At 38.7% G+C, this 26185-nt stretch overlaps 2 protein-coding genes across 2 annotated transcripts; both read right to left on the bottom strand.

Annotated features, from left to right (window-relative positions):
• Window positions 1-293: 293 nt before the first annotated feature.
• On the bottom strand, window positions 294-4739 carry itprip (inositol 1,4,5-trisphosphate receptor interacting protein). Its single transcript, XM_008429378.2, has 2 exons — window positions 4039-4739; window positions 294-2061 (listed from the first exon to the last, which is right to left on the bottom strand). The coding sequence occupies exon 2, from the start codon at window positions 1991-1993 to the stop codon at window positions 413-415; it is 1581 nt and encodes a 526-aa protein (XP_008427600.1). The 5' UTR covers window positions 1994-2061; window positions 4039-4739; the 3' UTR covers window positions 294-412.
• Window positions 4740-6135: 1396 nt separating this feature from the next.
• Window positions 6136-11226, bottom strand: fas (Fas cell surface death receptor). Its single transcript, XM_008429379.3, has 9 exons — window positions 11030-11226; window positions 10417-10547; window positions 9463-9600; window positions 8689-8806; window positions 7265-7353; window positions 7040-7135; window positions 6837-6877; window positions 6569-6587; window positions 6136-6477 (listed from the first exon to the last, which is right to left on the bottom strand). Exons 1-9 carry the CDS (start codon window positions 11089-11091, stop codon window positions 6179-6181), a joined length of 993 nt encoding a protein of 330 aa, XP_008427601.1. The 5' UTR covers window positions 11092-11226; the 3' UTR covers window positions 6136-6178.
• Window positions 11227-26185: the final 14959 nt, after the last annotated feature.

Here is a 26185-nt window from a genome sequence, read left to right on the forward strand (position 1 = left end):
ATCAATTTGGATAACATTTTGTTTTATAAAAATGTACATCCTTAATAATAAAAACAGCTTAATTGGAATTACAACAATCAAATCCTAACAGCTGACCAGCTTTTTGCATGCTTCCACTGGTGTTTATCTTTAGAGATGAGCTCAGGTCTTTGAGGTTGGAAGGTCTTCTTATTGTTTCCCTGATCCTTTACAATCAGTCAGATTAAACATTGTCATGAAATGAAGAGATTAAATCTGAAATCTGCCAGAGGTATGAATAATTTTTTGACATAAGTGTAGGTAAAAAGGGGAGAATCAGTCACTAACTATTTTATTGGTGATATTCTGAGCTTGCTCTCAGGCTCAGCCAGCCTGGATGGTGAGCCATATTAAGCTGTGCCTCTGCTTACAAGCTCTCTTCCAGGCGGTGGTGTTAACATCCATTGGATAAATAAGGTGTGTACTCTTCTATAAGAACAGGTGCATTTCTCAACATTTCTTGGAAGTGCCTAACGGTCGCTGCATAAAGCTTCCTCCTCAGCACCAATGACCTGAACAGATTGATGGGTTCTGCTTTGCGGAATCTCTCAGGAACCCGAATGTCCCGAGGCACTTTTCTGTTCCCGATTAGAGCGTGGTACAGTCTCTTCTCCTGCAAGCTCTTCTGCAAGAAGCTGAACACATCCTGAAGCCTATGCTCCAAACTGGCTGTTCCCCATGCAGAGGTCTTGGTGCTGAGTAGCAAGTGCACCATGGCGGTCTTGAAGTGGTAGCTGGTGAGGGCAGATTCTCCTGTCAGACTCAACTGCTTTCTGTGCAGAAAAGTAGCGACCTGAAGGCAGTGCAAGTGGCAAGAATTTTGTGGTAGTCGCTTAGCTAAATACTTCAGCAAATTTCTCTCGCAGACAGCTAAGGAGAGAGGCCAGTATGGGTCTGGGAAACTGTTGTGATCTGACGGAAAGTACGAGACAAAATAAGCGTTTGTGTCTTCCAGCTGGACCACAGGGATGAGGTTCAGTACAATGACTTTTCCAGAACGGAATCGGATCTTCAGAGCACCAGCAGCATCCAGGCTCCGAAAAGTAACCTCAAAGTCGTATTTGTGGGAGATGCCTGCCCACGCTTTGGTGACGGCGATCTGAAACCACCGCATGATTTGATCTTTGGCTAAGAAATGTGTGCCAGAGGAGCACAGGAGTTCATCTGGGCTGCGGTTCACTTTGACCACCTTGTTCTTATTATGCAACAGACAAAGCACATCCTCCCCAAGGTTGGCAGAACCACATAGGCAGGCCTCTTCATTCTCCCCAAACATGGTCACCTTTATGGTGCCAGAACACTGCATGTCTGGTGGAATGTCACTAGAGGAGCTGCACCACAGATGGTACTGGAAAGAGTGAGGATCAGGAGGTGTGAAAGGCACTAAAAGGTCACACATCAGAGGCTGGCACACCTTCCAAGACTCAAACATGCTTCCTACTCCAATGAAATCACCAACCTCCATGTCCACCTCCCTGTCGCACATGCTCCGGAGCGACTCTAGCAGGTCGTCGGCAAAACCCTCCACAAACTCCCTCACTTTCCAGTTTTCATGGGACGAAGTGTAGGCGCATTTATCGCAGAAGTTCCTCAGGGCATTCTTATCCATCATCCTGGGAGGGACGGATACGGTCTCAGATATTACATCTTCGTCCTCAACTGGACGAATTTCATCTTCTGCAATATCTGCTCTGCACATCTCGATGGCAAGGAATATGACGAAAGACACGGCGCTCCAAAAGTACCAACTGAAACCTTGATCCGATGAGGTCTCCTCCAGCTCGGAGTCCAGCTGCGCAAGCTCTTTCGCCAGCCTGGCATGCTCCATCTCCAGCATCTCTTCGTGCTCCCGCATCCGTGCCACCAGATCCTCATCTTGCTCCGGCAGCGTGGTGTTTTCATGGGGGAAGAGTAACGGGTGATTCAGTATGGCAGCGGCCACCACCATGCAGACACGTGCAATGGTTCCCTGCATCTTGAATTGGCAGTTTAACACACCGGATTAGGCACCAAGCAGACATCGAGACAGCTGTATTTCACATCCTGAAACAGAAACATAAATATTTCTTTTAGTAAAAGTTCACATGAATATAAGACAATACAAATTTATAAGAGTTATTTATAGGAAGCTCTCCACCCACTGCAGGAAGCACAGACCGTACGACTAAAAACAGACGCTGTGTGCTGAGTGACGCACTCATCCACTATCGCACTTGGCTAGAGTGAGGTAGAAAGACTAAACCTTTCAGAAAATGTCACCCCTTCAAAACTGCATGTACTCCCTTCTTGTAAACATCCACATTGATAGTTTATCTTTTCAATTTCTGCTGTATAGAAAAGAGGATATTACATAAGCCCAAAAGCTTAATATAAGCCACCCCTAGGATATCATGTTACACAAGTGCATAATGTTCAAAATGCCCGTAATGCAAAAAAAAAAGAACATTAGCTTGCCAACAAAGTCCTTGCAGGTATATTCTAGAAGGAATTGTCCAATCTTACATCCTCATAACATCATAAAGTGATAACATTTTAACTTGACACTTCCTTTGGTGCACTAGAAAAGGGAAGTGAACGTACTATGAGTTCACTTGAACACCACGAGTTGTTTCTTGGCAGCCCGAGGGATTAAAATGGCAGCAGTAATGGCGTATGTGAGGTTCTTGTACGACTTACTCACCAGAAATATTTCCAACACTTGCATCAAAACACGCAGTGAATCCGACAAGAGGCCTCAAATGAAGCGCATATTAGATAAGCTTTGTTAGGTTCTGTTACAAAAACATGTAAGTTAGCTGCTTATCTTTGATAAGGCATAAACTGTAAATGACTTATCACAACCGGACAAGGCAAGCTGCTTTGACCAACATGTAAAGAAGCAGAATTAAAAAAAAAAAAAAAGGCCCTTTAACTACAAAAGGACTACCTAGAGTCCCTTTGTAGTCCATCTTTTCACTCTCTCATAAAGGCCAGATTTATGGAGGACTAAACTAATTGTTTTCCCAACAGGGCCTGATGATGCTCTCTTTGCCCAACTAATGAATTTAGGTAGATAACCATATCAGACATGTTTGCAGTTGTGCACCATAAGCTTTATTCACCGAAGCATGCTCTGTCAAATATTAAAAGCTTGGGATTTTATACCCAGACTCTATGCTAAACCACATATGTGTTCCAAATTTTTTTTAAACAAACCTCAGGACTTCATAGGTGAGCTGTATTTATATTGATATTAAACAAAGGTGGATTCTATTCACTAGTTATGTGACTTAGGGGTATTAGAGTAAAGGGGACTGAGTACAAATGCATACCACAACATCAAATGTTTTGTGAGGGGGTGCCAATTCCTTCTGAGGGCTTTAAACCAGAACATTTTTTCTCACCAATACAGGAAACAATGTGTTAAAAACAAGTGGCTCAATATACATATATAGGTTATTATTTATCCTTACTTGACCAAGGTTAAATGTTTGTAAAGTGAGACAGACTCTGCATGATGTGACCAATAAAAACCAGAAACAGCAGGATTTCTACTGCATATTTAACTGCATTTCTATAGATGTAGCTTTACTAAAGTTAATACATTTTCTTGAGTTATTAGGTAATGTAATTAAGTAGCTATTATTGCGCTTTAGAGTACGTTTGTGAAATATCACAAGAAATGAGTTTTTCTACAAAGACGTAACGAAACAGTGCAAGTACAGTGACGTAATGGTGGCAGTTGGCGGCTCCGCCTTTGTTGCCTTAGCAACTAAATAGAAGGCTAAATGTGGCGGGTAGACAAACATTTTTCCAGACCAAATGAGTCACCGAGAGCCGAAACGGCGAACAAATGAACCTTTGTGCCTCCAGAAACTGTAAGTGGAATTTTACAACAACAGAGGGGAACTCAAATACTCCCGGGAAAAGGTCTTGCATAATTTGGACAGCATGTTTCAGCATCCCCACACTGACTTTCAGAAAAAGTTAAGGTTTTAGAGACACCAACGTGTTTATCAAAAACGGAGTCGCCAAACCTACCTGCGCGCGCCCTTCAAGTGGAAGTTCATGTTGATAAAGTCCATCCGGTAAAAGCAGCAGCCTCCATGCGAACAACTCGGGGACAGTTTCTCTCACTCAGCCTCCTCTTCTCAACATTTCCTGGCTGTGCGCTCCACCCATGCTACAAAAAACAGACCGCCCAGATTTCACTGCTGCGCCCCAAACTAGGGGTTTGTGAGCAATGACCAAACTACTTTGTCACTCTGTACATCTCAGACTTTCAGATCCTATCAGAGTGCTGTCATCTGGAGAAACGTTTGGATGACTACGCAGTTGCTGGGCTAGAAACTGGGTGCAAAATCTGTCAAATTTGATCTATATAGCACATTTCTGCAAAAAGGCATTTCAAAGTGCTAGCAGGCTTTTTTTGTGGCATAGTCTAGCAACAATTGTCTACTATTTAATGTGGAATAAAAACATAGGAGATGATTTTAGGGGAAAACTGTAAAATATCAAACATCCTTTCCATTATGAGAGAAGTGAATGGTGGATAAATACCCCAGACACCTGTCAAATTAGTCAAAACAGTGTATTTTACATCCACAGAAAACGGGGGCATATTAAAACATTTTGATCATTCACACAAATTGGTTGTTTTCATTTTTCTGACACTGAGATTAATAGTATAGATATTAAAATAGCATGAAAACCAAAATTATATTGAAAATTTGATGCACCCAGAAGCTCTTGCTGTCTCCTCCCAATAAGGGTTAAAATGATGCACAATCTATCACAGTCCATAAAGAGCAAGTATATGACATAATCTAGAGGCTGTTTTAAAAACACCCTTTCTGATTTTGCTTATTTATTCAGTATCTGAATCCTTTTCAGTCACAGAACTTGATACAATCACTTGGGATATTTGCTAATTTTCCAAATCTTCAGACAAAACAGTGAAAAAAATATATTTTTCTTGGCACAAAAAAAAGTAAGACATGTACAGCAACATCCATATGCAAATCTATGCAAAAATCAGACATTTAGGCTGAAATAACAAGGCTTCTAGTGCCTTTGAACTCTGTCAAGTGTCGTCTATTGATTGTATGCCACTCCATGCTTTCCAAAGAGAAACGTTTAATTTAGTAGCATTACATTCAACTTTTATAGTAATAGATTTCCCAGGGCTGTATGTAATATTCTGCCACAAAACACAACTAAACATTTATCCTTTGGTTTTTTCCCCCCTTTTATTAAGCAAAATATAACCATTGATGCTCAATGTCCACTTGAATTAGTATTTTTTTTCTCCATTATTAAAGTGAATTTGAGATTTCCAACATCTTTAAGAGAAAATCTAAAAAAAACCAAAAAAACAATTATGTCCAGAAATTAAAAAGAGTAATAACATTACAAAGGACAATCACATCTGTATTGTGTGGATGAAAGAGTACAGAAAGACAAAATAAAACTCATTCAACAATGCTAGAGCATCATATGTTGAATCTTATAAAAACAAGTTGGTAACACTTTATTTGAAGGGGTCCTGTCAGTCTTTAGAAGCTCTAAAAGTTGCATTGAAAGTCCATTAAAAATGCTAACTTTGCATTAAAATATAATTTACAAAATCATGCAAAGTTGGCACTTTTAATGCAACTTTGCGTTAAGTGTCATTATTTACCGAATGACACTTCATGACAACAGTCAGACATTCATAAAGCCTCCTTCATGTTCCTAACAGGTGTTATGTCATGTTTATGACAGTGTCATGTCAGTCTTATGGAAATAACGAGTTACCAACAAGTTAAATAATACATGATATAACTGCTAAGTATTTTTTGACCTCTTACGTATTTGAACTTGTTTTTATTCATTCAGTGCATTCAGAGTAAACCTCTTTGAAAATTACAAATTTAACGGAAAGTCAGCAGAAGCAACTTTTTTTTTTAAAAAAAAGCAAAAATACAATTAAGCACAATTTTCCTGTCAGCTGGACCAGCATCTAGATTGTGATAATCCATTCGCTAAATTTAAAGTTTTTAAAAGTTTATATAAAGATTTTGATTTTTTTCTTTTTTTTAAAAAAAGGCACATTCTAAGCTTGCAAGATCGTAAACATTTTTGATTGTGCAAAAATAATCCATGCCATCATTTTATTAACATCATAAAAGATAAAAAATATTTAGGCAGAACTACTACATTGTGTAGGAGAGTCGACCGGATACAGCACGTCTTTGATTTTGTCCGCCTTGTTGTTTTTCTTCATTTTCCGCAGGGTCGAGATCATCTCTACAGAGGCAGGCCTGCCCTTCGCCTCCACCCATTTTCTCAGTAGTTCTTGGGTCCACATTTCACCATCACTGTGGTGGCTGAGTTTTGCATTCTCAATGGCATTTGCCATCTGACACTTGAGTGCAATTTGGCTCATATCTTTCCAGCCGATTATTTCTGCAACTTCCACTATGTGCGACTCCATATCCACTGGGATGAAAAGACAGGGAAGATGTGACTCGGGGAAACCAAGGAAAACACGACGGATTTATTGATCATGCAGAGACATATTCTGTCTTACCTGGAAGAAGTGGGTCAATCTGTGAAGCACAGAGAGATTATTAGTTTTTATTTAGCTTACATCTACAGAATCATTTGCCATTTCACAAAACTGTTACAAAAACACAATAGTAGTTAGGACAACGAACCTGTCCCTCCTACATAAAGGATCAGCTTGTTTAAGGTTAAAGAAGAGAAAGACTTAAAACTTTGCCTTCTAGGTGAACAGAAAACATGACACAGAAGCCTAGTATCTTAAAATATAAAAGTGGCTGAGTTAATGAACTTACCACAGGGCCAGAGGGCATTGGTGTGTCTTTTTTATGAAACCCTTTAGAAATAGTAAAAAACAAAAAAAAGGAAAGAAAGAAAAACAGTTTGTTATTGTAAATAACTAATGGATTGGATTACTGTTATACAAGATAAACAATGCTGTTTACTGAAAACCAAATGAATATCTAGCATACATGTGTTGAGTGTTATGTACGCTTACCCAGAATTTTCTTCCTGAACACTACTACTACAATCACCACGGCGACAACAACCAAAACTGCAATCACAATGCCAGCGACTGCACCGCCTGGTAAGCCTTAAGAGGAAAACACAGCACTTTAATCATAAGCTCTTCCACAACATTCTTGTTCACAAATGAAGTCAACGTAAATTTTATAAAGCAATTTGAATGTGTTATTGTAAAATAAATTCAACAATAGCTCACCAGTACTTTCCTCGTTGTAAGCTGTTTCCTCGTTGCAAACTGCATCACTGGTGGCTGTGCAGGCATCTTTGATGCCGGTGGAATCACATCTTAAAGTAAGTAGTAGACCAGGTCAGTTTTTTTGTTCCTCAAAATAAGTTTAAGGGCAAGTGGAAGAAGTTTTGTTCAACAGGAACCCAAATGTAAAAATTATGCTCTTACAATGTTCTTCAACTAATAAGACCATGTAAATTGCTTGCCTTTTCCAAATGTATTCAAAGCTGTTAGAATAACTGAACTCCAGAGCCTGGACTTAATTTATGTGTGCACTAGACATGGGCTGGTTACTGAGGAGAAAGGGACACTAATGTTTTAATAAATAATAATTATAATAAAAAATCCTAAACCCTTCATGTGGATTTAAGTCCTTTGAGTATATAAATAAAAATGCTGAAGGAAGTGACATTTTCTCTGGCTTTATAAAACAAAGTGGTCAACCACATGTTCCTGTGCACTCCGGGTCACTGGTCGTCAGAAGGTGCTGTGCTTTTTCTACGTGAAAGGAAATGTTCTTACTTAGTTTCTTACTTAGTTTCCTAAGTCTGCAAATCAAAATAAAATAAAAAAAAATTCTGAAGTTTATATTATTAATAAACAATATGGTATATTATTCTAGCAGCTGTAGGAATACTTGCAAGTTTGCCGTTCCTTTACTTAGTAAAAAGCAATTACACTTTGTTATACATTACTGTTTTTGGGTCACTAACATCTGAAGCTGTGAGTTTCTATATGGGGCTATCACACACGGAGTCTCATAGTGCCTATGCTTATGTGCAATTCTTTGTGTGTAAATGTGGATATTTTTCCTTCTTTTGAATTGTGCATTTTTAATTATCTTACAGGTTTTTTTGCACCCCGCAGTGATTAATACCAATTCACTGCAAGGTGCTGCTGGTTTTGGTTGTAGATTTCAATTGAAATGCAATAAGCTGGTAACTGGGCAGGATAATGAAATATTTTAAGGTATTAGATATGTTAAGTTTCATTTTGTCATTTCTTTAATAACATATTTGTAGCTTTATCAGAAATTACCACATAAAAAATGGTATATTACTGCGTTGCATAATATAAAATATACAGTATTCCATACAAATATCCAACTTAATGTTTACATGCATTTAACAATACATTTATAATTATTTGCCATCACAATTTCAAGTTGAATGGGTATTTATTGGATTACTGCAATTTTACTTGCAATTTAGAACGTTCCAATAAACATACTAAATTACAAAAATGAAATCCAATGAGTCAGGGTTCATTTTCTGAAAGTCTTAAGTTTGCCCAACACATCCCTATGAGTACCGTGTGACCTAACAAGAAACTTAATGAAAACAATGTTCTACAAATGGTTGAGCATAAAGATCCGACAGAAGCAAGCTTACCTTGTACAGGGATTGCAGATTTTACAGGTTCCGTCTGCTTTGGGGCAGTAGTAACCTTTCTTACATCTACACTTTCTGTCTTTGATAGTGGTGCAGGATTCTTCTTCTTCTAAATTAGCTGAAAGAACAAAACAAAGTTGTAACTTAGAACTTTTCACACATAAACGCTGAAAATAGACTCAATGCTCTGGTTCACTGCATTTTTTTGTTTACTCCAATCTTTATTGAAAAGCAGCTCATTCTTCTTTCTTATATCACTGAATCATTAACTGTATAACAAATAATTCTGCAAGTATAATTTGAAAAAATATGAAAATCAAGGTACTCAAGACATTAAATGCTTGTTGATCTTACGAAGCTATCCTGGTTCCATTTCAAAAATATATTAGAAAACATAAATAGATCTGAGACTTTTTATAGGATACATATTGAATTAAAATCAAGAGTGAGATTAAGTCCTTAAAATAGAAAATTATCCTCTTGATATAAAAGAATATTAATTTGTTCAGTCTCAGCCAGACGTATTAATACAGGTGGATAGAGGTGATAAGAGTGTGACTAACTGGCGTGCTTGCAAAAAAAATTATGACTTTTCCTGAAAGTAAAACAAACCACAGTAAAAAAAAACAAACAAAAACGTATTTGAATTTGTCATCTTGGTGTGTGCCTCCATGGTACACCCCATGCTATAAGTGGGTGCAGAAAAAGGGCTAACTGCACTGTTCAGTTAGTCTGAGAAAATTGACAAGTAAATCCTTCCTGCTAGGATTTTACCGTTTTCTTGACTGCAGGATGTGCAGATTTCACAGGAGTCCTTAGAATTGGGTTCACTGTTATAAGTGAAATGTGAAACACAAAATACACATTTTCCATCGTTTGCAGTTTTAGTGCAGTGCTCTCCCACTCGCTGACCTGCAATTTAAACAAACATGAATCAGAGAGTAAAAAAAACACACTGTGATAAAGGATAAGCAGTTGCACTGAATTTGATTTAAGAGTAAAGAGGGAACGGGAGTGAATACAAATACCCGTCGCACTTTTCAGGATTTGATGTGTTAAAACATCAAATCCTGTCCCTTTGTAATTTTTCATCATATAATTTTTTGTTGTTGATTTTCATTTTTATGTCCATAGTGGCAGGTTTTGTACAGTTGTATACATTCCATGGACGGACGGGCGGGCGGGCTGTAAACAACCATCCTCCACTGCCAAGAGCGAAGTGCTGATCTGAACAAGACGGCTGTTAACAATTTACAATTCAATATTTGGAAGCGTGGCCAACATGGACTGAACGGCTTTGCTCACTTCCTCTGCTGCCATTGCCAAAACTACAGGCAAGCTACAATTCTAAAAGAGCGCAGAAAATCAACGTCATTGTTCACAACTTCTCCTTCTGTTCGCTGATTGGCACAGTAAAAAAAAAATAAATCTACCGGAGACAATCCTAGTCAAGGGGAGAAAACTCAGACTGTGCAGGAAGCAAGATTTTTTTTTTTTTTTGAAGAATTGCACAGGAAATCAACAGCCAGCCTATGGGGCTTCTAATCCCACTTCAGCATTAACATACAGCTATATAGCAAAGTAAATATTTATTTGTTGTTGTTTTTTTTTTTTTCAGATGTTCCCCCAACGCTTTACCACCCTGGGCAGAAAGCCATAGTTTCCAGTTAAAAAACGTATTTTCTTAAACCGAATATTTTCAGACAATGATTTCTTTATAAAACTTACCAGCTGCACATTTACAGCAGTTTATGCCTCCGTGCTCGTAAGTGCCATCTTGACATTCCTGCCTTTTCACACGAAGCTTTTCTCGAAAAGAGTGTCGGACATTTAGTTCGGTAGACACCGAACAAACAGCACTGAAAAAGAAAGCAAAACCCATCATTCATTTCCTTTCTGTTCATTCCTTAAAACAAACAATTCAAACAAATCTTGTATTATTGTAATGTAGCTTGGTTGAATACGCCCCTATTTACCAACAGGTTACAAGAAAAGTCTAATTTAAAACTCGAGTGTTACGGCGAACTTGGCTGCCATTGTTTTTTTGTTGTTTTTTTCTTCTCTGTGGATAGACGAACCACACCTTTTCTTAAACACAAGACACTTGAAAACAGCTCGTTTCTTTAAAATGTTCTTTTCTCGGTTCCTTCCTTTATGACAAAAGCCAATTCTTTTCCAAATTTTAATCCCGATTACAACTTACTCAACTCTATACAGGCTTTAAATCAAGTTGTGGTCATAACAGCCTCGCAGTGTCACCGAACACACGCCGCATGTAATTAAAAACATTTAATGAGTCCACAAAACTACTGTCTGTGTGTAAAAATGTCGCTTTACTTACTTTAGAAAAAAGAAGACACAAAATAAAAGGAGAACCACGGAGAACTTGCGTGTGGACACCATTGTTGACTCGGACTGAACGTAAGCTTCCGTGTTACGTCATGGTTTTCTTTTTCTAACTTTCATTTTCTATTGGTAGCACATGTTTTAAACTTTATTTTTGTCTTTTTCTGTTATGACAGCATATACAATTTGGACGCTTTATTGATTTTCTTTTTGTAAATATCAGGTTTTCCGGTTAAAAAAGTGGCTCGTTTTGCGATTCTGACCGTTGTTCATAAGATAATTAGCAGTAAGTCCAGGTGTTTTGGGAAGTCCCAAACAAACACGCTCACACAGGGTTTTCCCAAGAACTCAAACTGAATTCCCGTATCCTCAAACTAAAAAAACCTGTTCGAGATTAAATGTGGGCCTCTGCATTTTTTTTAAAAAAAGAAAACTTATCAGATAAAGTTGTAACGTAATCTCTAGGGTAAACTTATACACCTTCAAAGATTAAAAAAATTATACTCAGAAATGTATGCTTTCCAGGACAGGCAAAAGGGAAAAAAATTATACACAGGTTTGAACTGACAAGTTAGTTTGTGAAAACAATTTGGTTTACATTCAATAAATTCGTTGTCTAATGATGCGCTAACCTTTTACATTAAAACACATAAATGTGTTTAAAATATGTCTTTATGTAATACCTTGTGTAATCAAATGATAAATAATCGCTTTGTTGTATAACAAAAAGTGCAGTACAGGCGTCTTCAAACGCTACACTCCACTTCCACCACTAGGTGGTGCTGTTGCGCTTTGGTGTTATGGCTGCAGGAAAGGCGGTAGAATTTTAAAAAAAATCACATGGATTAAAACAAGAGATTATTTCTCTTGTGAAGTTTTGCAGCTTTGAACATGTTGAAATACTAACGGATTGGCAAAGAGCCAAAAGAGGTTGCATTGCTATGAAAACACGACAGTTCAGAATAATCATGGCTCATTTATTTTTCATATAATTAATATTGTATAAATGAATATTGAATCAGCATGTTTTAGTGATTTATGATATTATTGAAATGACATAGTGGACCTCATTAGATGGAGAATTTATTTACTAAGCTGAATAGTTGAAGGAAAGTTTCCATTTGGGAAATATTCCTAAATTAGAGGGGAACTCATATGATTTGCATGTTTTTGCATCAGTTCCACTGCCTTCACTGACCATAAAGCTGTCTTGGAGAGAACAAAGGAACCTTCTCAAGTGTTATAAGACAATTATGATGAAGTTCTCTTTTTATCCAATGGGAAAGCAACAAAGGTTGAAAATATTTAAACAAAAAAAAAATGTTTCAAGACCCAGTCTCAATAGAGCTTTCCTGTACAATTACACACGAAAAAAATAAAATAAAAAATAATTCATTTCCAGCACAGTCTGGGCTTTCTCCTCCTTTAAAACCTTAACACAGTGCACACCTCCAGGAAACAATCGTTTCTCAACAGCAGAGAGTTCAGGCCCTCAGTATGAAGCAAATTGTAGTACAAAAGACTACAAGTCTCACTGGTGTCACAGCAGTTTTTACAAGCTCTGCTTCATGTTTGCTTGCAGAGTGCGTGTTGTTTACAATGAGAAATGTTGCATATTAACTCACTAGTAAAAGATCTACAGCCAAATAGCAAACAATTAGCATATAAGATTATAAAAAGTATCATCTATAGAAGAACAGCAGCTCAGTAAGGTCACATGAATATTCTTTCACCTTAAACGATAGTTACTCAGGCCACATATGTATGTGTAAGACAAATGGTTTCACAATTTGTCTCTGATTGGTTACTCACATGACTGCATATCTCTACAAAAAAGTTTGGGTAGAGTATAAAAAACAATTACTCAGTTGGTAGTTGTAAAAGCAAGTACATATTGATGTATGGTTGATTGTGAGGCATAAATGGCAGGGGGCTGCATTTCATACCTGAACAAGTCAGGTGCAAAGTAGTAAAAGGTCAAAACAGCCAGTAATGTAAACATCTCCATCACTGACTGGCTGTAAGCAGGAAACTTCATCTCCATTTCATTAAAACCTGCCAAGAGAGTTATCTGCTGATAATAGGATGCATTATCCTTAGCCACAGATGCCCTGGAGCTACTCTGACAGAAGTGAGGGTACCATGCACTGGCGCCACCAGCAGGCAAGGCAGGTGACGTGTTTTGCCCGAGGACACAACAGCAGAGGCAGACAGAGGGGGAATCGGATCAGTTCACTGACTGAGTGAGGGACAAACTCCTACCGCCGTCATAAACTATCGTCGGCGATACAATACAAACCAGAGGAATTAATGAATAACGTAAAAGTGATCTATTTTCACTAATATGACCTAAAACATATGAAATCCTAAAATGTCAACAAGAATAAGACAAAAATGTTCTCCATAGAAAAACATGTGAAACATCTGAGTTAGTTAATGTAATTGTTCTTTATAATTAATAAAGCATGATTGATTGATTGATTGATTATTTATATAGTGCTACAAGTAGGGTGGCAACTAACAAATATTTTACTGATTGATTATTCTAGAGATTATTGTGACAATTAATTGATTTATTTGGTTTTAAAAAATTGTACTTTCTACAGATTTTTCATTTAACCATTAACGAATTTTTGTACAATATTAAATATACTTTAAAAGATGCAAATAACACATTGTTCACTTCCTTTTCGAAATAAGAAAATAATAATTTTGTTGACTAAAAAGGATGCATCTGCACCTAGAAAAGTACTTTTTATATCAATATGTGAGAATCTCAGCGATTTTTCACATAGTTACTCGATTGTCTTATAAAATGGCACTATGTGCCTGGAAAATACATAATACTACCCCTTTAAAAGCTTGTTGTTGTATTATCACACTTCTGGACTGCTCAGGTCTTCTGGTTCTGGTCTGCTCTGCATCCCCACAACCAGAACCAAACATGGAGATGCAGCATTCAGCTTCTACCACCACACAAATGTGGAGCAAACTTCCAGAAAACTGTAAAACAGCTGAAACACTGAGTCCCACTGAGTCGAATGCAACTCTGTTTAGAGTTGCCTTTGATTAGCAGTAACTGAAACATTGATGAACATATTTAACGTGTATTTACTTGATTTTGATAATGGCATTTGACAAAATATAATGTTTATTGCTTGTTTCATAGTTTGTGAACTTTGAACTGCCTTGTTGCTGAAATGTTCTATGCAAATAAACATGACTTGACTGGAGGAAAGGAAGGTGAAGAATTGCATCCTATCTTTAAAAAAAAAAAAGATGGAGACAGTATTATCCTTTGAGCTTGTTTGGTTACGTATGGGCAAAGATGGCTTGTCAGCATTGACATGAAAATTAGCTGTGAATTTTTTTAGCATTTAAATATTGTGACAACATCAGAGATTCTTGGTAGCAGCCTAAAGAGAATGCAAGTCATACGGCTGAGGAAGCAAACTCAACTGTGGCACGCTGCACGAATACCGCTCGTTTTACTTGTGCAAAAAAAAAAAAAAAAAGTTACAGCATGAGTAAGTATAGAATACGCAACTCACACTGAGATAATGAGTTCACTAGTCTGCTGTACCGTGACAAGGCCAAGAGGAGGCAAACCCACGGCTTTCACCACAGCCAAAGTGCTCCACCTATCGGCTTGAGGTCAAACAGAGACTAAAGGCAGAGTATAATAGTTTCTCTGAGATGGAGAGGAAGGGGGAAAAAACTGAGACAAAAAATGAATACAATTATTTTGTTATCAGGAAGAAGCTTCTGGAAGAGACCCGTGTTGCAAAGCAACCTTTGGGGATCCATGTGACGAAGAGATCCTCTCTTTGACACAAAAAAAAAGAAAGAAAAGGAACTCCTGCTGCTGTCTGCATGCTGAAGTTTATTAATGCCGTTTCCTTGAGAGATTTAATCAACCTCAGTCACACTGCTGTCTGTCTTTTTCTGTTAATTAGCTCACATTAGCTAAAAAAAAACAAAACAAGCATAGTAACAAGTTTTTATTGTACACATTGTTTCACATCAACACCACAGTCACAAGTTGCACTCACTGCAACATCTCCCCTCATTCATTTTGTCAATTTGGAATTTCATCTACCGGTACGTTGTGAAAGAATTCTTCCTGCACTCGTATTCACTTGAGGTTCTTTCTTCTTTGAATTTGACTCGAGTTTTTCAAGCACAAAACTAAAGCTGCCGACCCTACAGGCAGTAATTGTGATCACTGGGTGCTATTATAGAAAGCTACCTTTGTTGGAGGAACTGTCGTGCAGAAAAATATATATATTTATGTCATTTAGAAATGTCTTGTGTGCCTTGTAAGTTGTACCCAATGTGCAAGAAAGCAGGACTGGAAGAATAGACCTGACACCCCTTCTTCTCATAGAGAACAGGAAGAGAGTCATGCTGCTCTTCAACTACAGGAAATAACCTTGCTGTCGATGACGCAGGTCTCATGGGAAAGCTCTGCAAGTTCACTAGATGTGAGGCATGCTGCTCACTCTGTAAGCCTACCAGTAGTGGCGTTGTGCAACATGTTGCATACAGTCTCGCGTGTCTCTGTGTGGCATACTGTACATTAGATTTACGGAGTGTGCTTTGCTCCGCATCCTCGAACACGACTGTAGCATCTCCCCGTCTTTCCGTCCCTCGGCACGGGCTTACACACTTGCACATAAACAAGATGAAAAGACGTAAATCTGTAAAAGCTGCCACTTGATGATAAGTCTTTGCAGGGAGATTTCCCCCAGCAACACGTCCAGCGGTCTGCCTAATTAGAGCCCAGAGCATATGTGGGCAGCGGAGCCTGCGTCTGCACATTGAAAAGAGGGGCGGGGGGGATTTGGCCACAAGCATTCACTCGCTAGGCTGTCTGGTGGGAAGACAATGGCGAAGAGTGTAGATTGGGGTGTCTTGTTTCCAGAGGAAAAAGAAGAATAATGCCAGCTAAAAACCCCTCAGAGCTGGATTTATCAGGACTGTTGTTGGAAGCATCCGGTTTGGGCCCAATCAGAACAGAACAGCAGCGAGAGGAGACTGAGCTGAGCCCGCAGGCAAGGCCGAACCGATGCAAACCCTGCATGTCCTATATCCTACCTGTCCTCTGTGCCCTCAAGCAACGCTGATCCGACTCATTTTATCCTTTGTATTAAACAGAATATGAAAGGACGTTCGCAGATTCCCCTGGAAACAACCGCTCTCTTATTTCCATGGCCAGCTGCCATTTCTGTAAGCTTGAGGCCGCCTAAACTTTAAAGTGTGGAATGGAGTCAACAAAGTTATCAGTGCTTTGAAATTACAAAAACCTTCTGCAGCATTATTATCAGTGATAAATAGCCAGCTCTCATATGAGGTTTCTTGTAAGGTGAAAAATGAAAAAGAAATCGAATTAGAAAGGTTACAGCCATGATAGTAAGAGAACTCGGTTTAGAGAAACTTGCTTTCTACTCTCTAACGTAGCATAACGTGACCATCTGCCATGTCTTCAGCAAACAGTTCTCTTGAAAAACATTGTTGGTGCTAAAATGTATTTGTTTTGCCAAGTCTGATACCTTTTTTTTATTTCTGTAGCACTGAACCAAATAAATAGAAAGGAAATTGTCTTTTTATTGCACATTGTGGGCAACAAAGTGCATGAAGATCAAGTTTCTCTGCAGGGTTGCCTATTATGTTTAGACAAAGCACTGACTAATCCCTGGAGTTTAGTCTGTGTGATTCATAAGTGAGAATTTAGTGGTTTACTAAATGAAAGAGATTCCTTTGAATACGGTTAGGCAATGGGCTGACAATTAGTGGAATTCAGGGAATGTAAAAGAAAAGAAGACAGAAAAAGAATAAATATGTGTCTATTTCTTTATGAGCCATCATTCATACAAATGATGGATATTTTCTAAAGAGAAGGAACTTATTTACAATTCTACTATCAGAAAAGAGCTGCGGATCTTACTTTCTGCCGTTACACCTCATCCACCAGAGGCAGATCTCGATGTGGGCTCATTGCTCAGGGCACTATTCTGTCAGGGAGCGACACGAGAATTCAGAACATGCACAAATAAAGACATCCGTCAGCTGTACCCTACATGGGTTTTACACTACTTATTTGTAAGTTCAATTAAAGGACAGCATACCTTCCTTTCTGTTGTGCATGGTACAGGCAATGTAAAGCAAATATGACTACACACAGTTCCGTGTAATGACGCTGAATCGGTATCTGATTCTAAACTTCTGATACGACGTTATACTAGGAGATTATTTCACAGACTTGCAGAAAACAATACAGCATTTTAACTACTTAGAATAGTCTAACCTGGACTGGATTATTCTAGACCAGTGGTGTCAAACTCATTTTTATTTTGGGCCGAATCAAAAATCTGAATGTTCTTAAAGGGCCGGTTGCACCAGAATCTATTGATAAAACCAATAAAACTGTTAAAATATCAATAAATAGCTGTTCCTCCAGGATTTGTGATTATTTTAGTGTTTATTTTTGCAATCAGATTTTGTGGTAAATATTAAGAAATATTTGTAATTATTTTTTTTACAGTATTTACACTAATGTATGACGTTAAATGTGACTTTTTATCACTTGCTGTATCAGTTACGGATTCAATGTTTTTGACCAATTTTGAGAAAATTAGCAGTAAAATCAGGACAAAAATGTGGACATTTTTTGATTTTGTGTGATTTTTGCAGATTTGTGAAAAACTGGACGGACTTATTGATGTAATTTGGAGTCCAGAGGGCCACATAAAAAGCTACGGCGGGCCAGATTTGGCCCCCGGGCCTTGAGTTTGACACCTGTGTTCTAGACTGACCTTGATTTCCTGTAAATCAGAGGGTTGATTCATGACACTTTTACTGTCTGCAGTGGCAGTTCTTGCATGTATGGTGCGCTGTGCAAGTCCTTCCTATTCCCCCTTTTTATTACACTAAAGAATATGTTATGAGAGTAGAGTAAATCAATCCAAGATTTAACTGTGTGTAAGCTGTGGTTTTCCTGCTTAAAGGTGGTCATAATGTTTGGAAAAGCATCAAAAATGTTGTTTCTTATGCATTCACAAATGGAACGAGAGGTGCATTACATTTCACCTGTGTTTCAAAGAATCTCTGTGTAGTGTAGAATTACCCAATTACATTTTTTAGTCATTTTAAATATTCTAGATTTTGTTCTACAGGGGATCAAATTCAGTCAAGAGTTCATTTATAGCATAGCAAATCATAGCATAGCATAGCATATCATTGAAAAGAATAGGATAGTACAGAAAATAATTGTATAGTATAGAAAACCTAGTAAAGTATACTATAGAATAGAAAGGTATTGTATTACAGTACAAAAGAGAATAATAAGGTACCGTTTTACATAGTATAATACAGAATAGAATAGCACAATACAGCATAGCATAATATAGCATAGTATAGTATAGCATGGTACAGTATGCTATAGTGTAGTGAGGTGTAGTATAATATACACCGTGTAGTGTGGTGTAGCATAGTGTTGCATAGAATAACGACTTATAGTAGAGTGCAGTTTAGTATAGTACACTAAAGTATTGCACAGTGTAGTGCAGTCTAATGCAGTATAGCTCACTATAGTATATTATGGTTTAGTGTAACAATGTATAGTGTAGTGTAGCATAGAATAGTGATGTATATCATAGTATAGTGTTGTATAGCATAGCGTAGTACCTTGTGTCACAGCACAGTATAGTATAGTACAGCATAATATAATATGTCATAGTATAGTAAGGTATAGCATATTATAGTTTTGTGTAGTATAGCACGACATAGCATAGTACACCATAGTATAGTATAGTGTGTGTGTCGCTACACAGTATAGTATAGTACAGTATAGTAGTATAATGTAGACTAGTGCAGTCTAGTATAGTACAGCGTAGCATATTATAGTATAGCATAGCATACCATACCATACTAAAAAAGAAAAGATTATAGGAATGTCCACAATCATACCAACATACTGGTCACACATCTCATTTCACTCTTACTTACATTAAATAATCCACTTTCTGAGACCATAGTGATGCTTAACATAAAAGTTTTCTCATCATTCACCCACACAGGAAATAGCATATGTGTAAAGACGCACACAATGTGTAAAGACGCACACATGCACAAGCACACACACACATAGTGTGTCTTTCTATCCTCACAAGGACTTTGCATTGACTTCCACCTAATATTCATTCATTTCTATAGTCTAACCCTTATACTAAACCTAACCTTAGTCCGAAACTTAACCCATTACCCAAAAGCAGCACTTCTTCTTATATGGCTCAGGCTTTGTTGGGTCCCATAAGGAGCAGTACGTCCTCACAAAGTGGTATTTGCTAGAAAAATGGTCCCTACAAAGGGCTAAATGCTAAAACACACATAAACACACACACAGAAACTACCCACACGGCATGAACAAAGCTATCACCTCCCACCCTCAAGCCTGGAAAATATTAACCTTTTCATCTCTGTTCACTTTTCTGTCTAACTTCATGCCCCACGCTCACATGCCCTCGCCCTGCACACTGAGCTGGTGCGTTAGCACAATGATGTGTGCATGCAGACCAGAGAAAGACACAGAGACACAGCCAGGCAGCTGCAGATATCTCAGAGGGACTTCAGAGAATTCAGGGAGTGGGGAGTCATTTTGTTAAAGAGAACCAAACTGCAGGAAATGAGAGTCATTGGCCCTCCCTTGTGACTGGATTAACAATCTGTGCCTGAAATCAGTTGGAGGAAGAAAGAAAGAAAACAGAGAAAGTTTGCTGGAGAAGGAAATGTTTGAGTCGTCTATAAATAGAATGGGCCCGTGTTTGAAATGATACTGAAAGGCGTGCAGTCATTTATTATTCAGCTCATATTGCTGCATGTTTATCACATAGAAGAGAAGAGACTTGACAGGCCTGCTTTTTAATCCAAATTCCTATTCTGACATCAGCAGACTAAAAACTAAAGATAGGATTCGGTGTGTGTGTGGTGTCATGCTCCTTTGTTTCTGCAGCCTTTAAACTCAACTGCTAAATGTGCAAAGAAATTAACCCTTAGACATAATGCCAATCAGCTTTTTATTGCCTTGCGCACTTACAGATAATCTGAAAGTGTTCGACTGCAGTCGGACAAAAGCGATGCACGACTGCGGCTCGATTTAGTTTTTTTGTGTGTGTGTGTGTGTGTGAAGCTTTTGGCTTAAGACTTTCCTAGCCGCCTGCAGAAGCCGAGGTTAAAGAGAAAAGCATTAAAGAAAACAAACAGTATATGGAGAGCAACGAGTGAACACGAAGCCCCCCTTTTCTTTCTTGCATTGACAAGATGCATGGGGCCTCATTCATAATTCAGACGCATCGCAGCGATATGAGAGAGGGGGACGCATCTGTCTGCATTACGCCAGTGTTGCCTCTGCGTTGCATCACCCTCCCGGGAGGTTCAGATTTTTTTTTGCTTTTTTTTTTTTTTTGTTGAGAGAGAGAGTTTAATACGCTCCCTATCAGTTGCGCCCTGGCTGTGGTCTAATTTCAGCCTCAGATAAGAGCCTTTATTTGTCACCCAGCTCCTTCGGCCAGTCACGTAGCCCAGGAGTGCCTCTGTGGCCTGACATCCTGAAAGGAGCTCTGAGTGGCCGGCCTGCCGGTTCGTCTTTACACTACGCTGCTGGAAAGTGTTCAGGATCTCAAACAAGAACATTAGGAACCCTTGGTGCTAACTCAACCCCCTCCTCTCAACACACATATATAGCCGTCTCTCCACACAAAGAGAGGCGCATGTGCCTTATTATACACACACACACAGCTGGTAGCTGGTCTGTCTGACCCAGTTTATTTCTGTAGGCTGCTCCAATGGAAGGAGCAGGCACAGTTTCTGGATCTGATTTGCATTTATGCCCTGTCACTGGCAGATGGCACCAGAGGTCGAGAGCAGGGCTTTTTAAGAGTTTTTTAATTTTTTTTATGTAGTCTAATTCTGCAAGTTCACATGAAGACAAATACCAGCCAGCGGAGCTGCATTCGTTTCACCACGATCTGAAAGTGCACTACATGCCCACACACATCACAGTACAGGTTGTGATGTACATGCGGTAGGCTTGCATGCATGCAGCGGGGTAGAGAGCACGGCGTTCTGAACTGCAGCGTTTGGTGTACACCCTCTGCTTTTGCACTATTCATGCTAATAGGAAGGAAGTGATGAATCACGCTCACTTATTTGTGGTAGTGGTGAGCGTTCAAGTACAGATAGGTCCTCTTTCTTGTCTCTGTTTTACATTTGCACATACTTTCTCTCTCTCTGTCGCTCTCTCCCTCCCTCCCCCGCCCTTTCTCTCTCGAAATCACAGAGGAAACGAACTGACATAAAACCTCAGCAGTTTGTCATTTTCCTCCTGATGCACCCGTCTTGTCATGGCTGAAATCCTTCAGAAAGGTGATCTGGGGTTTATATGGCACGGGAAGGGTGTGTTTGTGTCATTAGCTTTACATGAGTCGTCACTTATGTCATTTGGACCATTAAATTTGGACAAATCTGGACCTATTTTGAATGTTTGACTTCTGTTTTTTTTGTTTTTTTTTTTAAATTATTATTAGCATCAAAGTTCACATAACATCACAAGTAGCTGCTATGGTGTTAGGTTCATGACTAGGCTTCTAAATGCGCTTCGTATGGATTTGCTTTTTCACATCACGCTAAGGGCCTCTGTACGCACACATATCATTATCATGTATTGGTACTCGTGTGCACATGCACGCCCAAGCCATCGGCCTTTTATATGTCGACAGGAAACACCAGGGCGTGCGCTCACTCTCTTTCTCGTTGTCTTTCACACACACACCACACGTTCACCAACGTAACCGTTATTTGAGGGTGTGGGGACATTTTCCATGCGGTTCAAGTGGTTAAGGCTTGCAACTGTACAATAAAAGATGTAGAATTTACCCAGATGGGCTTTGCATGAAAACACAAAGGGACTTCGTGCAGAGAGGGAGAAACCAATTACTCCCGAGCCCCCAAAACTTCTAACTGGCACGAACAAAAGGTATTTTTCACTCTTTGTCACACTTAAATCTTTCAGATCATCAGACAAATTGGTACACCACTCAAAGATTAGCAGTAACTACAAAGAGCAGGTTTCAAATGACGATTGTATTAATGAAATGTGAAAACATAGCTACCTTCCTTTGTTAATTACATTTTAGTGAGAAGTTTAACGGAACCATGAATTCTGCTTTTGATTCCAGAGACTCCTAAAGGAGAACGTTTAAGTCATCAGGATCATGAACTCGAGATCCAGCACGACATCAAGTCCATCTCTGAGCAATAGGAAAGCGACTGGCCTAGTCAAAGTTTGGACGAATTGAATTAGTACGATATTCATAGTAAAAGAAAAAAAAAATCCCGTGTGGTTGAATGAAAACAATTCAGAAAAATCCCGTGTGGTTGAATGAAAACAATTCAGCAAGAGTTGGGGCCAAGATTCCTCCACTGGGATACCAGCGACTCATTAGCTGCTTCAGCAAAGGGTTGACGGCAGCAAAGGAGAAAGATAAAATAAGCTTTTCTAAACTTATTTGTGTTGTCTCTGACTCACATTAAAATTAATTTGATAATCTAAAATATTTAAGTGTGGCAAAAAAAAAAAAGAAAAGAGCAACAAACCTCCCCTACCCCCCTCATCCCCCCCATATCAAAACCAGAAGAAATCTGTAGGATAGAAAGTACTTTTTCTTCCCAGCACTGTAATAATTGAAGTCTCTCAGTTCAAATACAACGGTGTAGTTCAAACAGAATGCAGCTCCGTTTCTTCTGCCGTCATAATTTTTTTGCTCGACATCGACATCTCCTTTCTGACTCATCCCCTCAGCTCTCAAGAGCATCGTGGTGAAGCCCCTTTAAAAATTCGCTCCACTTATTTTACCTTTTCCCAGTTCTGAATTTTGCCCTCTCCAATCACACCACACACTCTCTCTCTTTTTTTTTTTTTTACCAAAGGTTTAGTCTTTGTTTAACGTGGATCCAATTTACATAATTCATTTGTCACATTAAAAATGAATGTGTGACTTTTTTTCTGAAAGAAAAATATTGTAAATTATACAGAGCCATTGAGTCTTGGGAGATGGAGTACTTCATACAGTATGTGCAGGGAACACCAGACTGCAGTAGAGCTGAGCCCTGCAAACCTACGTTATGGCCCCTGACTGTTTTTATAAGTGATAGAGAAGACTAGCAATTAACTCCCTGGGAGGTACAGGGTTGGGAAAATGTACTCGCCTCCTTACAGATTTCCACCTTTTTTGCTTCTTTGTCACATTTAAATGTTTCAAACCACGAAAAAAAACAAAGCCAGAGAAAACCGAAGTAAATGCAAGAAACGGTTTTCAAATGATTTTTGATTATTAAGTGAATAAAAGCCATCTAAGAAAAAACTGAATTGCTCCCTAAGTCTAATAATTAGCTTGTTCATCCATGGCTACAATAACTTGCGATCAAGTGTTTGCAATCACTGCTAGCGAAAATATATATATTGTCCATTACTGTGAGAGAGTTTTGGCCCACTCTTCTTTTATTTTACTGTGGCTAAAATAAAAGTAAAGTGTGGCTAAAACAGGTATTTTTTTATCACAAAAAAACTTTCTTCAGCATTTTCTTTTTTTTCCCTCAAAAGTCTTGGGAGATGAAGATGTTTTTAGACAAATCTAAGACTTTTGGGTATGTTTAAAATAAATAAATAAATAAAACAGGAGGGTTTTTTTTACCCCTGAAAATCTGGCATAATTGCCATTTTGCCTGGTCACTCCCTCTTCGTTGAACAATTATCAAAATAGAGGCACGTGAAGACTTTACCTCCAATGTTGCTCTTGTTTCTTTGGTGACCTGCATGATGATTAACCAAATAACTCAACCATGAGTAAGATGATTAGTCATCGCATTTGCGTTGAGTTCCTGGTATAATTTTGGTTTGCAGGCCACTCCACGGAAAAACGACCGCTTTTCCGTGTTTTCTTGATGTGTGGATAAACGCTCTCACTGGGACATGCAGAGCTTCAGATGTGTTTCCGTAACTGCATTCACACAAATAGATGCTTTCCGTGTTTGTTCATTTCTTCAGATCGAAGCGTGATGATATTTTGAGCATACTCCATGTGTCACAAAGGTTCTGTTAAGCTTCTCTCTAGCCTATGAGGTTTGGCTAGTGAAACTAAGCTCAGCTTTCAAATTAAAGATTAATCACAGTTAATTTATGATTTAACAAATGGGAGGCTAGTTTCCCTTTTAATAAATGAAACTTATTTAAAGAACAAATACTGTATTTACCCAGGTTATATTTGTTTGATATTTAAATTTGTTGGATTGTAGTGAAGTAAAAAGGGATGTATTTTTTATAACAATACAAAGGAGGTGAGCTATCTCCCTCTACTCCTCTAAGCTTCACGTTCCTCTTATTTTTTATTTTTTGGACGGCTGTTTTGAATCGCGGCAGTGCCGTTTTCACTCACGGTGTCAAAGAGGGGTAATTTTTTTTGCCACAAAACCTGTTAGCTACGCAGCAGACCTTGTTCATCTCCTTTAATAACCTGAGGTGGATGCAAGTGAAAGTGACATAAGCCTGTGTGTCTATCTGTTATTGTCTGTGGCTGCGAGCATTTGCCACAGCATGCGTGTGTTTTTTTAGACGCAGGGAGTAAAGCCAACCAACGTTCATGCCATGGATGTGAATCAAGCGTGCGCGCTCGCTGCGCGCGTGTGTGTGTGTGTTCTCAGCTGATGGCTGCTATCAGTGTTTGTTTGGGGTGAAATCCGCTGTCTCCGAGGGTGTTAGCGGGGGTCATCTAAACCGGATCTCCAGCAGAATCACTTGAGAGGCAGAGCCGTAATCTGTGGCTGGCTTTGTGCTCTCAGATTAAAGTGATGTTTTGAACCTTTCTCACGGCCACAATATGCTTTCGCCTCCCCTCCCTGCCACTCAGTGCGCATATGTGACAGTAAATCCACAAGGCCGGGTTCATGAAAAGGACACCTTCGTCGCAATTTAAGAAACGGGGAGCTTTAGCCCATTATCTGAGACGACACACGCATGTTCTATTCATCAATTAATTTGCCATCAGCGTGGCGTAGCTGTAGCGTATCTTCTCCAACTGTTTGAGGGGAAACAGCTGCTAATCCTAATCCCCTCCACTCTTTTTCCTCCCCCCCCCCTTGGGATTCTGTCAAATCAGAGGCCCTTTAAAAAGCTCTGGCTGGCTGGTTTCAGGCCTGGTTGAGTAGCTTGCTGACTGGCAGGCTCTAAATGAGAGGATGGACCACACTTACCCACTGCCGTGACTGACATCCACTAGGCCTCCAGAAAGTATGTCGCTTGTTTGTACAAGTATGCACATACGCACACCAGGAATTTCCACTGCTTCTCCAAAGCCACAGTCCAGTATTTTGAAGAAAAAGGAAAAAAAAGAAGAAAAAAAAAAAGAGGCAAAAAAGGCTTTACTGATAAACATTTGTAGATGAAAAGTTTACAGGTATGTCAGATAGTTTAAATAAATACATACCATTCTCTGAAGCAGATTTGAGGGTAACAAAGAAATCTTTTGGTTTACATATGATGTTTCTTGCTGGAGACGTTTGGGGGGAAAAAACAACTATTAATAGTCTGAGATAAAACCCCCCAGATATTACTAGGAAAAAGAGCCACAGCTGGTGCTAACTGTGGCTACCACTTTCTCATCCAAAGCAACCAATTAAGGGAAAAGTTTCTTGTTAGTTAGTTTTGAATAAACAAGGTAGTAAAACTGACTAGCTGTCACAAACTACAAATCTGTTTTCACTGATTCCCAGTCCAACAGAGCAATGTGAATGTTTTTGTTTTAACCTATCATAATATAATAACAGAAACAACATTGACGGGCAAAGTTGAAGGAAGTTAAAGTATTGTTTTTATGTTTTAATTACTCTTTAATCACCAGATTAATTGGAATTGGTTTCTAGCTTAGCACAAACATGACAGTAAAGCTTGCCACAAAATGTACTATTTCCACTTATTTATGCTTATTTTTACTTTGCATAAGTAGTACTAATGAGCTTCAGTTTTGAGCGTTTTTTTTTTATTATTATTATTATTTTTTGTGTGCTGTTGACCAGTACAGATCAAAATTTATTTCTTTAT

This window comes from Poecilia reticulata, chromosome 15 (assembly GCF_904066995.2).
Source record: "Poecilia reticulata chromosome 15, P_reticulata-male-v2, whole genome shotgun sequence".
Taxonomy (NCBI): Eukaryota; Metazoa; Chordata; class Actinopteri; order Cyprinodontiformes; family Poeciliidae; genus Poecilia; species Poecilia reticulata.

What these genes read in the sequence shown, in the direction of transcription:
- itprip (XM_008429378.2), bottom strand. Translation starts at nt 1,993, where the DNA reads ATGCAGGGAACCATTGCACGTGTCTGCATGGTGGTGGCCGCTGCCATA.
- fas (XM_008429379.3), bottom strand. Translation starts at nt 11,091, where the DNA reads ATGGTGTCCACACGCAAGTTCTCCGTGGTTCTCCTTTTATTTTGTGTC. An exon ending in TGTGTCTTCTTTTTTCTAAA is followed by an intron (nt 10,548 to 11,029) that starts GTAAGTAAAGCG and finishes TTTCTTTTTCAG; the next exon opens with TGCTGTTTGTTCGGTGTCTA. An exon ending in TTACAACGAGGAAAGTACTG is followed by an intron (nt 7,136 to 7,264) that starts GTGAGCTATTGT and finishes TTTCCTCTTAAG; the next exon opens with GCTTACCAGGCGGTGCAGTC.